Source organism: Cornus florida, unplaced genomic scaffold (assembly GCF_030987335.1).
Source record: "Cornus florida cultivar Cherokee Brave unplaced genomic scaffold, ASM3098733v1 CherokeeBrave_3.0.0_Hap2_Chr09, whole genome shotgun sequence".
NCBI lineage: Eukaryota > Viridiplantae > Streptophyta > Magnoliopsida > Cornales > Cornaceae > Cornus > Cornus florida.
The window spans coordinates 85,680,101-85,693,738 of NW_026775579.1; the positions used below are offsets into that span (position 1 = coordinate 85,680,101).

Genomic DNA, 13,638 nt, shown 5'->3' on the forward strand with positions numbered 1-13,638 from the left:
AATCTAATGGCTCACTGGGCCTTAAGTAACAACCCTATTAAAGCCTAATAGTTCATAAAATAAGCCCAAACAATAAAAAAAATCTGTAATGTTGCCAAGTCCTGGGGGATCGATCCCCCCAGAGTTGGAAATTTCCTTTAAGCCCTATTTAGCTCCATTTTGGCCCCGAGCTCATTAGTTTGCTTCTTCATCTTTGGGAACATTATCAAAGGCCTGAAATTGACTGCTTTTGAAGAATAAACACACTATACGAGCAATGGGCTGCGACTTCCTTTTTGCCATTTTCTGAGCTTTTTCTGAATATCTTTGCTTGACTCCAAAAAGGCTTTAATGGACCGTTCTTAGCTCATTTTAACTTTATTGCCCTGAAATACACATAAACATAAATTAGGACTAAAACATGATATTAAGATAGATGCAAAGACTGAAATACCCTAACTTAGGTGCTGAAATGTGCAACATTTAAGCACTTATCACACCCCCAAACTTAGATATTGCTAGTCCCTAGTAATGAACTACAGCATTGAAATGAATTAAACATATATACAATTATGAACTAATAAAACAAATAAAGATAACACCACTTTCGTAGGGATCACGGTTGCATTTAGCATATACAACAAGCCTTTTAAACCCCTAGGTTACCCCTAGTGGACGAGTGAAATCTCGTGAGGGTTTCCAGAAATGGTACACACAAACATCAAAAGCTCTTTCTTACTTGAGAAGTAACGACACATATTAAACAAGTGTTGAAAGTAGACTACCTCAAGTATGCAAATTCTGCCATTTCTAAGCTATTCTCAACATTTCAATATCATGTAAGCAAGAATGGTCCTCCACACATCAAGCAATTAATCATACAAACTGAATCAATTCTATCATTCTTTTTTAGTGAACCAGCATCAAAATGTGTTGCTATCCTAGCAATCAAAGTAATGGCGTAGCCTTACCCTCAAACTGGCATACAGATATAGTACCAATCCTCAAGACATTGAATGAACCTTGTTATTCAATCAAACATTGTTTTTTTTATTGATTTCATTTTTTTTATTTTTTTATTTTTATTTTTTATTTTTTTATGTATGACCATGTGCAATGTCCAAGTTCATTAAGCTCTCTAATCACCCCATATAACAAGCGTTGAGCCAACGACTCCCAAACCAGATGGTCTTAGGGCATTAAGTGTAAAGACATTCCTAAGGGCGTAATGACTCGGAATGGTTAGGCTACGAACTCAAACTAATCATACATCTTACATTCTTCCCTTGTCTTCCTTTTTAATCAGTTGACATGTTGAAAGAATGCAGTTTTTTTTTTTTTTTTTTTTTTTATTCCTCACTTTTGGTAAGTGCTTTTATTTCTTTTCTTTGCAAGGTCATTTTATCAAGAATGAAAGCTTTCAAAGCATACTAGCTCAATTGGGATAAACCAAGACAATAATCAACTAAGCATGTACCCCACAAATTGAATGCTAGTGTGCGCAAGTGCAAGTGTAGAATTCTAGAATCAACTTTTAAAGCATTTTCAACCAACAAGATGATGTGTACCACAAAAGCAAATATGATGTCAAAAATTAAAATTTTCCCCCAAATGGCATCCTAGAGCATACAAGAAGTATTAGACTCTAACAACTTGCTTTCCAATGGCACTATGTTTCAAAATTTCGAAGTCATTGCCAAACACATCTCAAATCTCAATTATGTATTTAAAGCTCAACTTAAAGTAGAATGTAACACGACTACCTTACCCCCAAACTTAAACTGCACATTGTCCTCAATGTGCAATGTAAACAATGAAAGAAATGGAAAGAGTATACCATGATGGCAAAAGTTAATGACGCCCGGCAATGATCCATGACGAAAGAGGTCTCCCCCAAACTTGGATGCAAAAACCTACTAGAAAAGCCACACTAGCAACTCACATCAAATATCAAATGGGATAAGTAAAGCATACATTCTAAAACAATATAGAATAAGATGTAAAGAGATATGATATCAAGCCCTTTGTAAAAGATGAAAACATGTATAACTAAGCAGAAGGGCATAACGGGAACACATATTTTTGAAATTTTTTTATTTATTTATTTTTTTGTTTGTTTTGTTTTTTTAATTGTATTTTAAAAGAAACAAAGAAAAAGAACATGTATATACAACCTAAAAAATAAATAAATAAATAATACGCTAAGTGTAACGTCTCTAGCAAGACAGAATGCTACTGAAATTTTTTTTTATTTAAAATAAATCAATTCAATTTTTTTTTTTTTTTTAATTATCAATGCAATTGTTTTTAACAACAATTCAACTGTTATTTTATTTATTTAATTTTTTTATGAAGAATAAAATTTTATTTTATGTATTTTTTTATTATTATTATTTTTGTTATGTAACTTTGTTATTATTTTTTTATTATTTATTTAATTTTTTCTTTTCTTTTTCTTTTTTTTTTTTTTTTTTTTTTTTACACATCACAAGCTCGCCGGAGAAGACAACCGGCAGCGCTGGGTAAACCCAGTCCAAGAATCGCCGGCGAGACCCAGCAGCCAAGCCGCGACGCCAGAGAAGAACTACGAACAGCCGCGAGAAGAGCCCAGCCGCGATTTTATACCTATTAGGTGTTGGGTCAAAATTCTAATACAGTTACTGACAGGGCAATCTGTGTACCACGAACTGGTAATGGAAGCAAATTTCCATGGAATGGGTTGAGATTTGAAAATGTAAAAGAAATGATTTTTTTTTAACTGAACATGTATCCTGAAAACCGAAGACAAAAAAGGATTGGAGAACCTACTTAATAGTAAAGTTTATATCTACAATCAAGACATTAAACATGTAAAAGTTATATTTGAATGATGTACAAGATAACTCCATAAAATCTTGCAATTACTAACAAGTTGTTAGGTTTGATGAGGATTGTGCCATGATGCCATATTAGTATGAAGAAAAGTATCTAGATCCACCAACCGATGCTTAGGATATCGATAAAACCTGAAATTACCCATTCCCAAAAAAGTTTAATTTGATGATGTTAGCATTTGACTTTATTCAAATTCTATTGTAACTTTTAGAATGTTAAAGAGATTTTTTTTGAAGTAAAATGGTTAGAACTCATCAATAATTCAAGATGAATTATTATACAGGATCCGTTAATTGGTTATTGGCATGAGATACTTGCAAGTCGGGTCATAATGATGCGCTTTAGAAAAATGCCATACAAATGGAAAAGCGTATTAAAAATACTTCTGTCTTGAAGCAAAATACTCTCATTGTGATTTTGCTTTTGAGATTGCTTATCAAGTAATTCTAGGATGGATATTTGGTGTCATTTTGAGAATAGCATTTCGCTTATTCAATTAATGGGAGCAAAGTTTACGAGAACAGCTCGTAGTTAAGTCTCAGTGAACCTACTAATTTGTTCATGTATTGTTCATATGGCATGTAGGCATTGGAAGGACAAAGAAAATCACATAAAAGAAAAAGAAACATGTGTGGGCTCGTCAGATCATGAATGAACTGGTTGTACGTGCATCTACTTACAAATATGATTATAATGGAAAAATGCCCCATGAATCCCAAAATTTCAAGGATGGAGGAGGAGCCCAAGTTCCAACGTCGCCACCCTCCCAAATTTTCAAGGATGGAGGAGGAACCGAAGTTCCAACGTTGCCACCCTTAACGGATGACCCTAATAAATCTTTAGGCATAATAATGAACTGTGGGAACAATTCTTTAGATGCAAGAAAAAACAAGGATCAGAATAAGAAGGATCAGAATGAATCAGGTAAAGTTACAAGTTTTCGCTTAACTGTGACTTCACATGCCTTGTGTATGACTTTATTGAATGAAAGAAGCATCTGTGTTATTTGTGAGACTGTAATAAGTGGGAAATACTTGTACCTAGGGAAATGGAAAATCGAAGTAGTTCGAATTCGTTTGGGGTTGAAAACTTGTTTTTGCAACTACATTGGGAATGGATAATCATTGTAGTTCGAATTAGTTTGAGGTTGAAAACTTTTTTTTTTTGCAACTTTTTGGGATTTTTTAGGAGAATTTTCAAAAGCAACTAAGGAAATTCAGGAGTCTTCCTCCTCTGATTATTTGGGTAACCATGAATCACATCCAAGTGCTTGCTATTCCCTTGATCTCATTGTAATGAAAAACTTAAAGATGTTTTCTAGTTCCTATTAAAGTATTTTTCCTTAAAACTTTTCAACTTAGATTTACAACTTAGTGATTTTAATTCTGGTGGAATAATAAAACCCGCAAAATAATTAACTGTGACAGTTTCAGGGTTATAGAAGTGCATTTTCAGAGAAACCTGGAAAATATATGATGTTTTTTAGGAACAAGCAAACTATTTGCAATGTTTTACACAGCCTGTATGATAGATTATGCTGTTTTAACTAGGAAAAAAAAGAAGAGATTATGCTGTTTACTTTCATTAGCAGTGTTCATTTTATTAGAAGCTAAATTTTTTTATTATTTCCACTTCTTTGTTTTCCATTATCTTTCAGTCTTGTTAGGCCGGTGGTACAACACTTTCAATGTACTTTTCACCTCCAATTGTACTTCCTTGACCTTTCCTGGAGTTTTGCTAATTACTCTCTTAAAACCTTTATCCTGGAGCACTGGGAATTGTAATAGCAGTGATTTTAAACAAAAAAAATGTCTCTTACTAACCAAAAAGTAGTTGTCTCAAGAACAATAATGAAATATTGTTGGTTATTTCTAAAACTATCTTTAATTTTTTGTATTTGTAACATTTGCTATCTGAAAGAGCACAAGTCATGTAACAATATATGTAAAGCATTTTTTCTTGTTTTAACTAGTCATAAGAGATACTGTTTACAAAATTGTGATTTTAGATGGCACGGATAAAAGGGACGCACTACCCGGATCTTTTGCTGCAAAGATTGAATTGATTAATGTGATGGACAAATTCCTCAATGCGTACCCAAATGTAGTTCAAGTGTTGAATTCATCTTTCAAAGATCTTAGACATTTGCAATATGAAAAGAAGCAAATGCATGATTATGGGAAAAGGGAGACTCCATTATTAATAGCAGCAAAGATGGGAATTGTTGAAATGGTGGAGAAAATCATCTGCACATTTCCGGTGGCTATCCAGGACTTGGACTCCAATAAGAAGAATGTTGTGCTCTTGGCAGTTGAGAACAGACAAGCTCAGGTTTACAATCTCTTGCTAAAATGTAGTTACCTTAAGGAGAGCGTACTCCGTCAAGTGGATGACCAAGGGAACAGTGCACTGCATCTTCCTTCAATGTTCGGGGATCACCAGCCTTGGCACATTCCAGGCGCAGCACTGCAAATACAATGGGAAATTAAGTGGTACAAGGTATGATCTATAATTCCCATACTATTTATGTTCATGGTTTAGAATTGTGTATCTCAGATCATTTTGACCTGGTTATGCCTTCCAAACATGAAATGTAACATTCATAAATTGACAAAACATATTGATTGCACAATTCTTGTATAACCGCCATCATGGTTGGATAGATAATAGGTTCAACAATTAGATAACTTTCTGTCGCATCTTATATTTGCCGAAATTTTGGCTTTATTATCCATCATCTAGTTTATGTTTTAGGTTCAGCTCTTCCCTTGTAACTAATTGCCCAGTCATCATGTGACTAGGCACAAAAGCGTAATTAAGCACATAGTTTGATTATTCAGAGTCCGAATTCATAAAATTCAAGCGTGAGTTATATAATTCTTGACTTGTATCATAATCACTGAAAAAAGTCTGGTTGGAAAACTGAGAACTAATGCTTTGTTTGGTATGAGGGTGGGAAAAATGGATTGGTGGGATAGGAGGAAAAATGGAAGCTAGAGGCATCCCTAGGGAAGGGAGGGTGTCCATCCCTCTTTTGTTTGGTCGAGTGGAAGGGAAGTAATTAAAGAAGTGACATTATCATTTTACCTTTATACCTTAATTATTTGAATTAACATACTTAAATAAGAGTGATAAAACCCTTTTTTTTATTTTTTTTTTTATCCAACAAATATTCATTCTCTCTACCTCCTTCCTCTCAATTTTGGATGGAAGAAAATGGTAGGCCAGGAGGGTTGCTTCATACCTCCTCCTATCCTTCCCCTCTACCAAACTATGGAAGCTTGTATTGGATAAAATGAGTGAAATATTATAATGTGTTGTTACTACTAGTTACTAGTAAGAATCTGTTTTTTGACAAGGTATATGTCCTTTTAGACTAATGAAAGAATTAAGTTAGGCCACAAGCAACCTTTAATTTCACAATAGTTGTAGAAACAAACTGAATAGGACTACTCGAGCTTTGTGAAAGTTGAACTTGAATTTGAGAAATCCAATGGTTTCCTAGCCTCGACTTGTATATGAATTTCTTGCTGCACTTAAATCTGGATAAAGGTCATAATTTATCAAATTTCAAGCATCTCAATCAAAGCTGAATACTAAGGCCAATGCAGACACTTGCATAAGAAATCCTGGCCTATGCCCTTTTTTAGAACCGAGTAGACAAAACCTTTCATCCGTAATGAGAAAAGTTTTTTTTCATGCTGAATATGTATGTCCTCTATACCTTCCACACACAAATGCACATATCTCGTGTCTTTTTTTATTTCTTCTTGGTGGTTTTGACTTGATTTATCAATTCCAACATAGTTAGCTAAATTCAATAAGATTTGTGTCATATATATAATGCATACTACTCGCACCTTCAATTCATACATGTTACATGGTTATATTCCTATCTTGGTAATTCTGATTGGGCTAAATGATCATGAATATGCACCAACTTACAACCATTTTCAGTTGTGTTACTATTTTTGGGGAAAGTTGTCATTGTGTGCGTCTATGAGCACAATCATTTATATGTGTGCATCTCAAGAGCACAAAGTTTACTGATTTAATTATTCTGGTGATACAGTTTGTTAAACACTCAATGCCACCCCAGTTCTTTGTTCGCTATAACAAAATGGGCGAGAACCCAAGTGAGATCTTCACTCGTACACACCAAAAGCTGGTGAAGAGTGGCAGCAACTGGCTTATCAAAACCTCTGAGTCGTGCTCTGTGGTCACAGCACTCATTGCAGCAGTTGCATTTGCAACATCAGCAACTGTGCCAGGTGGCGCCGATCAAGATACCGGTGTTCCAATTCTTGGAAGCGAGCCCGCGTTTGTTGTCTTTTCCATCTCATCACTAATTGCTCTCTGCTACTCTGTCACAGCCCTGGTGTTTTTCCTGGCAATTCTCACCTCTCGATGCCAAGAAAAAGACTTCCATAAAGATTTACCAAGGAAGCTTCTGCTTGGTTTAACATCGCTATTCGCTTCAATAGCTTCCATGCTGGTTTCATTCTGCGCTGCACATTTTTTTCTCCTCAAAGATAAATTGAAATCTGCGACCTTTCCAATATATGCAGTGACGTGCTTGCCAGTAACATTTTTTGCCTTTGCTCAGCTCACTCTTTACGGAGATCTTATCTGGGCCATCCTTACAAAGGTGCCGCAGCGTAGCTACAAGGTGTTTCCTCATTAGGTTTGTCATTTATGTTCTCCACCCCTTTGATATGTAACTGAGAACATATAATTTGTTTTCGAGTTCTAAGCTTGGTTTATGATTTGTGTCATGGTCTTTTAGTATGAGCAAGTTAAAATGTGGTTCAGCTAAGTAGCATAGTTCGTTTACGACATTGAACTTCATACATAAACGCACAATCTTTCAAATACCTTTCGCTCAACCTCACAAGCCATTTACTGTAGAAGAATTTAAAACTTGTGTAGGAAAATTTATCGAGATGAAAGGTATAAATGACTAGGATGAACTATTTCTATTAAGTTGCTCCAGGACTGGCCTAATATCACATGGAAAACAATAAAACAGAACGTGGGAACTGTTGAGGCTATGTCCTCATTCTGCTAAAAAGTTCAGTATTCTGTTAGTTTCTCTGATACAAGATTAATTTTCGTGTAAATGCATTTTAATATCCTTCATTAAATTGATAGTTTTTTTATTGTAGGATGCTACTAAAGAACAATTAGAAAAAGCTACTGTATGTAGATGATCATAATGTTTAGGCTGTTTGATTTAGGTAACTACATAGAACTCAGAAATGTATTGTTACCCAACTGGTGGACCTACTTGATACCTCCCTCTATTATAACTTTGGCAATGCTATTCAGACCTAATAGTTTAACCTAGCCGAAAGTTTCTTATCCATTTGATGCATCGGATAAGATCAAAGTTGTGGCCTTATTCAATGCATCTAATAGATAAGACTTTCTCGGCTAGGCAGCTTGCTTAGACTATTATAATAATGTAATGTTTCCAATTTTTACCATTTTTTATTTGTTGGAATTTTTTGATTTTTCGAGATATTTTCGTCTTTACTCGTTTTGCGTGCCGGACACCGTGGGGTGTGCCGATTATGTCTAAGAGTTTGTTAAGGCATTCCATTGAATTCAGGACTCTTGGAAATGCAACGACTACCATCCCGACATTTTTTCTTTTTTCGAGCCAGGAGGCGGTCCCACTACCGGAGTCATCGTGTACGAAGGTTGTGTCTTGGGTCCATTGCATACCATGTATCATTATTTTATGTTCATTTACATTGTTGTAAGTCAAATTGTATGGTTGCATAAAAGAATGATATTTTAATGTAGGACCCACTTGTTATTTCTTTAGCCACATATATTGACTTATAATGACCATAAGTCATCAGATGGATCATTTTTATCTCACCCGCACAGAAACTCTCTCACTCGTCCCAGCTTTTTTTTCTTTTTTTTCTTTTTTTTCCAACCTTTAAGCTTAGATATCTCTTTATCCTTTGAGATTTCAATCTTGCTACAAAAGGCAAAGTTGATGAGTGCGTCGAGGCCTACATTTTGATCGGAGTAAAGTTCAATTTGGCCACCATTTGAGATTTCAAATTTTGGGTTCAATTGGGGGCTTTTTCTTCTAATTGAGGTAGGGGTACTTTAATCCACAATTTCTTGGATTTTTTGTGAATTTTTCCTTTAATTTGACTCTAAGCATGCTTAATTTTAATTATCTTGATTATGTTTGTTGTGATTGTTGGTATTTAAGGTGATAAAGACATGTTATCTGTTAAGTGAGCTTATGAATATGATTAAATTCTTTGTGGTGAAGAAACATGCTTAGTGTTGATATATTATATGTCCTATGATTTTAAATTATTATGAAAAGTGATGTTGTAGTTATGAAAATAAATAATTTTATTTTATGCCTTATGTATTTAAGTTGCTGGATTTACGAATTGAAAGTATGTAAAATACCATGATTTAGAAATACGAAAATGTGATATTGTGTGAAAATTCATGTTTTAAACATGCTTAACTGATGTGGATGATATGTATGAAATTTTTATATTGTCATGGCATTGAAGAAATTGCATAATTCATGCATTACCATTGGGAAAGTAAAGGGAAAAGTTTGTTTTAAAAAAAAAAAAACAACTGAAATTGTATTGGAAAATGGTTTTTGAAAAGTGTTTGTGAAATCCGGACGCCTAGGAGGCGTCTAGTGGTCCGTGGTGTTAGTATGGTCTAGAGGGGAGCTAGAGAGAGACTCTAGTGTGGTTAAGCTACTTAGGCCCAGATGAAGCCATGGAGGTGCCATGTGGTCGGGGAAAGCTAGCCAACCTTCCCTTCGTGACGCCTCAGAGGTGCCTTGGGTCGGATCGCATTAACGGTTTGGAAGTTGAAATGGCATTGTTTCGGAAATGGGGAGCGACATTGCATGGCATGGTATTGCATTGGCATACATTTTATATTTGGTGGTTAGACGACTTGCGTATGTATTTGTTGATTATTATAGTTATTTTGCTTATTTTCCCTGAGATATGATCCCGTTCTCTCGTATCATATTCATTGTATGGATTCACGAGGTCGTAAGAGGTGTGTCTTAGACGCTTCCTACTGAGCTTTATGCTCATCCCATCATCTTAACATTTTTCAGGTCACGAGAAAGAAGTGGCGGACGATGCTACTCCACAGGTTTTGATGGGTTAGTGAACTGTTTTGACATATTTTGTAGCTATGATCTCATTTTATTATTATTATTATTTATGAACCCTGGGATGACATGTATATTATGTATTGACATAGGAAAGGACGGTAACGTCTTTAATTGACCTTGAATTCGGATAAGGACCCGGTTAGCGATTCGGACCCTTGGGTTATCAGAGCTTTAGGTTCGAAAACCTAAGGACGACAAGTAGTGGCTTGCCTAGAGGGGTAAAAGGCTGACTTGTGTTGATTACGTGTTGGTGTTTATGTACTTGTTGTTTTATGAAGTATGTTTACTTGCTACTTGTTTATATGTTTACAGTTTTGAAGGCATGCCTATTTGCTAAGTGCTTACATGTTTAATTACCGTTATATGTAAATGAAATGTAAAAGTATTTGAAAGCATGTTATACATGATAAGGTGAAAAGTATGTGATACATAACGGTGGCAAATAGTAGGCACAGTTGGTGCAATTTTCTTTTATGCTAATGTGACAAGTAATGAGCCTGATATATCCAAGCATGTTTCGTATAGTATTGTGGGTTTCATTCATTTTGTATACGTATATATCTATATTCCTATATGTTTATGCGGTTGAGCATTGGGGTGGTTGCTAGTACGGTAGAGTACTTGTCATGGCATTGAGGGTTGTGTAAGTTTTGACTTGAGTAGGAGAGGAGCTCGATTGCTCCAGGGTTGTTGGGTATTGGCTCTTCAAGAACTACAGGTGTTGACTTCTAGCTCGTGGATTGAGCTATTTAGTGTGTAGTCATCCTGATTTTCTTGTTACATTTTGTGCGGTGCTTAGGGCACAACTTTAGAACGGGTTCATATTTCATGGCAGGATGTCTTTGTTGTGTGTGAGTTTCATGCATCAGTGGATGAGTTCCTGTGACCATGGAGGTCAGGTATGCGAGTGAGGGTTTTGAGGGAGAAATGTATGACCTTAGGAGTTTAGTGTTTGTGACTTGGGTCACAGTTTGGTGCGGAGGTTCTTTTCGAACCAGTCGTGGTAGGTGTGATAGAAGTTGTTTGAGTCACGAATGTAGTCTATGGGTTGTAGATGTGTATTGCAGGTGTTCTGGTGCGGTCTAAGAAAATGTGTTGGTTACGGTTGGTTGAGGGGTGATTTTCCATTTCAAAAAGTTACAAGAGTGTGCTACGAGTAATCGACTCTCAGTGGGTCGATTACATGGCTCGGTGGATGAGCGAAGTTATAAGTTGTCGTGGTTGTCAAGAGAGTCTCGAGGTAGTGTATAGTGGACAATTTTAGCTGTGTAGTGTATGATTGGACGATAAGGCAGGTATTATGTAGTCATCGGTATGTTTGGTGGTTGCGGATGAAGTGATAGATGGTAGGTACTGTGGTACTAAATAAATTGTGTTTTAGAAATTGTAAGCTGTGGACTGGAGTTGAACTTTATGTTGCGTATGGGGTATGAGGAGGTAGTACTTGTTGTTTAAGGATTCAAAGAGATAGACTGATGATTGGAATGATTGGGACAAGGGTGATCCCGTAGGTCTAGTTGGTTGCCCTATTTGACTTTTGTCAGGATCAGGAGTGTTCTGAGGAATGGTGAAAAGGAGAAGTAATGATGTTGAACTAATGGTGTGAAGTTATCTTACTTAGGCACGTAAATTATCTTGGTAAGAATGGTCGGAGTAGTTGATAAGTGTTAATGACTGATTATGATGTAGATGGTTTGAGGAGGCATTTGGATGTTAAGGATTCTGGTTTTTGCACCTTTGGGATTTGTCGGAATGGTATTGCCGTATAGAGATTTTCTAGTGGCAAGTAGTGGTTGTTGTGGAAGGTATCGAGAGTAATGTTTATTCTTTTGTTATGATGGTGTCATAGGAAGAATTACTTGGTAGTGACTTGGTGATCTGGTGAGATGAGAGGTTTGAGTTATCATTTGAGGATGATGGTAGTAGAGGCGTTATGGCGTGATGTTTAGTATTGATGAGCAGAATGGTTTGGGGTATAATCAGAGGGTGGATTGGAGAATATGAGTTGTTATTGTATGTTGTCGGGTAGGTGATGGGATTGCACGCCAGTTGAGGTGATTGTGGTCGATTTAGTCTTTAGAGCCAATGGGGGTGATGTTGCCAGATAGGCACCTTTTTCTTTTGATGAGTCAATGGGTTGTTGTGACTGAGGTCACGAGTTGGGTGTACATAGTGATCGAGACAGTATTATATGGGAAGGTAGTGATGGAATGGGTGGTAAAGTGTCATTTTATGGCATATGGGTTGTTATTTGGGAGTGACAGGATGCGGTGTCCGATGGGTTGTGATTGTTCCGAGTGTTGGTATGTTGTGAGCATTAATACTCTTGTCTGATGGTTGTGTTCTGAGTTGTATCTTAGTACTCGACGAATGAGTGGTAGGGATCTGATTGGTTTTGGTTAGCATGGGTATTGCGGGGTATCGTATGCGAGGTTTATGTGTTGATAGTGTATAATATTCCGTTAGTAGCAAGGTCGCTTAGAATTAAGTTCGTCCATGGACAGTTGGTGTGTAGCATGTGACAAGGTGTCGGGTGCATTCAAGTGCGAGTCATCAGTCTCTTGTGAGAACGAGGTTTGTTACCCTTTCCATTTATTCTAGTTCTGGCAAGGACGTCATTTGCCGTGAGTCTTGTTTTTCATTTAGGAGTTGTGCGCGTTCATAGGTGGACGGACATGTGTGTGCTTTGTTATGTTGTTGAATTCATCGGTAAAGGTTTGGTTGATTTGGTCGACTCACTTCCACGGAAAGAGATAAAATCATCGATTTATAATAGTGCTTGTTTTGAGGATGGTTTTGACGGTTGTGTTTTGGGTGTCTGGTACTTTCGGTGATGGCTAGGGGTGTGTCGTGAATTGTAAGCTTGAGGATGGTTAGGTGATATGATGTAAGTCATGTACTCGGATGTTTTTATAGGTGTTTGATTCGAGTAGTGTCTTGAGGACAAGTGTCGATATCACCTTAAAACTACGTGATTTAAGAAAGTGAATGTGGGGATTCCGTTAAGGAATAATGGGAATGATTGATTTTGATTTTGAGGTTTCAGGCATGAGACAGTCGTATTATGTGTTTTGAAGAAATAAGAATTGAACTAAATGATGTTATAGAGTCGTCTACCTGGTATGGGTGCTATGAGATCATCAGAGAGTTTTTACGCTAGTCGATGATTTTGACTTTTGGTGCTGTGTTATTACTAGCTTGTTAGGGTTGTATGATTAAAGCATGATTGGGATTTTTAGAGTAAGTATGTGACTGTTTAGCCGTTGTGGTTACGTAGAACGATGAATTAATAGCGAGTTAATTTCATAGTTGTCTTGTGAACTGTGTGAGAGTGTGTTTGAGGTTTGGACCTGAGGACAGGAACGACATCTGTGTTGAGACCGAATCAATGATGAGAATGGCCTGGCCAACCATTTCTCTTGAATCAGTCCCTCTTTAGCACGATGTTGGGTCCAAGGTCATTGACTGTTTTCACTGGTCGCGGACAGTGAGAGCATAAAATTGCACGTTGTGTTGGTGTGGCAGTGTAGATTCGGGAGGCTTGTCTCAGGTGACGAGATGTGCTAGGTAGTACCAAGTGTCTGATAAAAGGTTTGCGG

At 36.6% G+C, this 13,638-nt stretch overlaps 1 protein-coding gene across 1 annotated transcript; it reads left to right on the forward strand.

Annotated features, from left to right (window-relative positions):
• The first annotated feature begins 3,500 nt into the window (after window positions 1-3,500).
• On the forward strand, window positions 3,501-7,537 carry LOC132273051 (ankyrin repeat-containing protein ITN1-like). Its single transcript, XM_059774085.1, has 3 exons — window positions 3,501-3,777; window positions 4,862-5,352; window positions 6,926-7,537. The coding sequence occupies exons 1-3, from the start codon at window positions 3,501-3,503 to the stop codon at window positions 7,535-7,537; spliced, it is 1,380 nt and encodes a 459-aa protein (XP_059630068.1).
• Window positions 7,538-13,638: the final 6,101 nt, after the last annotated feature.

What these genes read in the sequence shown, in the direction of transcription:
- LOC132273051 (XM_059774085.1), top strand. Translation starts at nt 3,501, where the DNA reads ATGAATGAACTGGTTGTACGTGCATCTACTTACAAATATGATTATAAT. An exon ending in GAAGGATCAGAATGAATCAG is followed by an intron (nt 3,778 to 4,861) that starts GTAAAGTTACAA and finishes TTGTGATTTTAG; the next exon opens with ATGGCACGGATAAAAGGGAC. An exon ending in GGGAAATTAAGTGGTACAAG is followed by an intron (nt 5,353 to 6,925) that starts GTATGATCTATA and finishes CTGGTGATACAG; the next exon opens with TTTGTTAAACACTCAATGCC.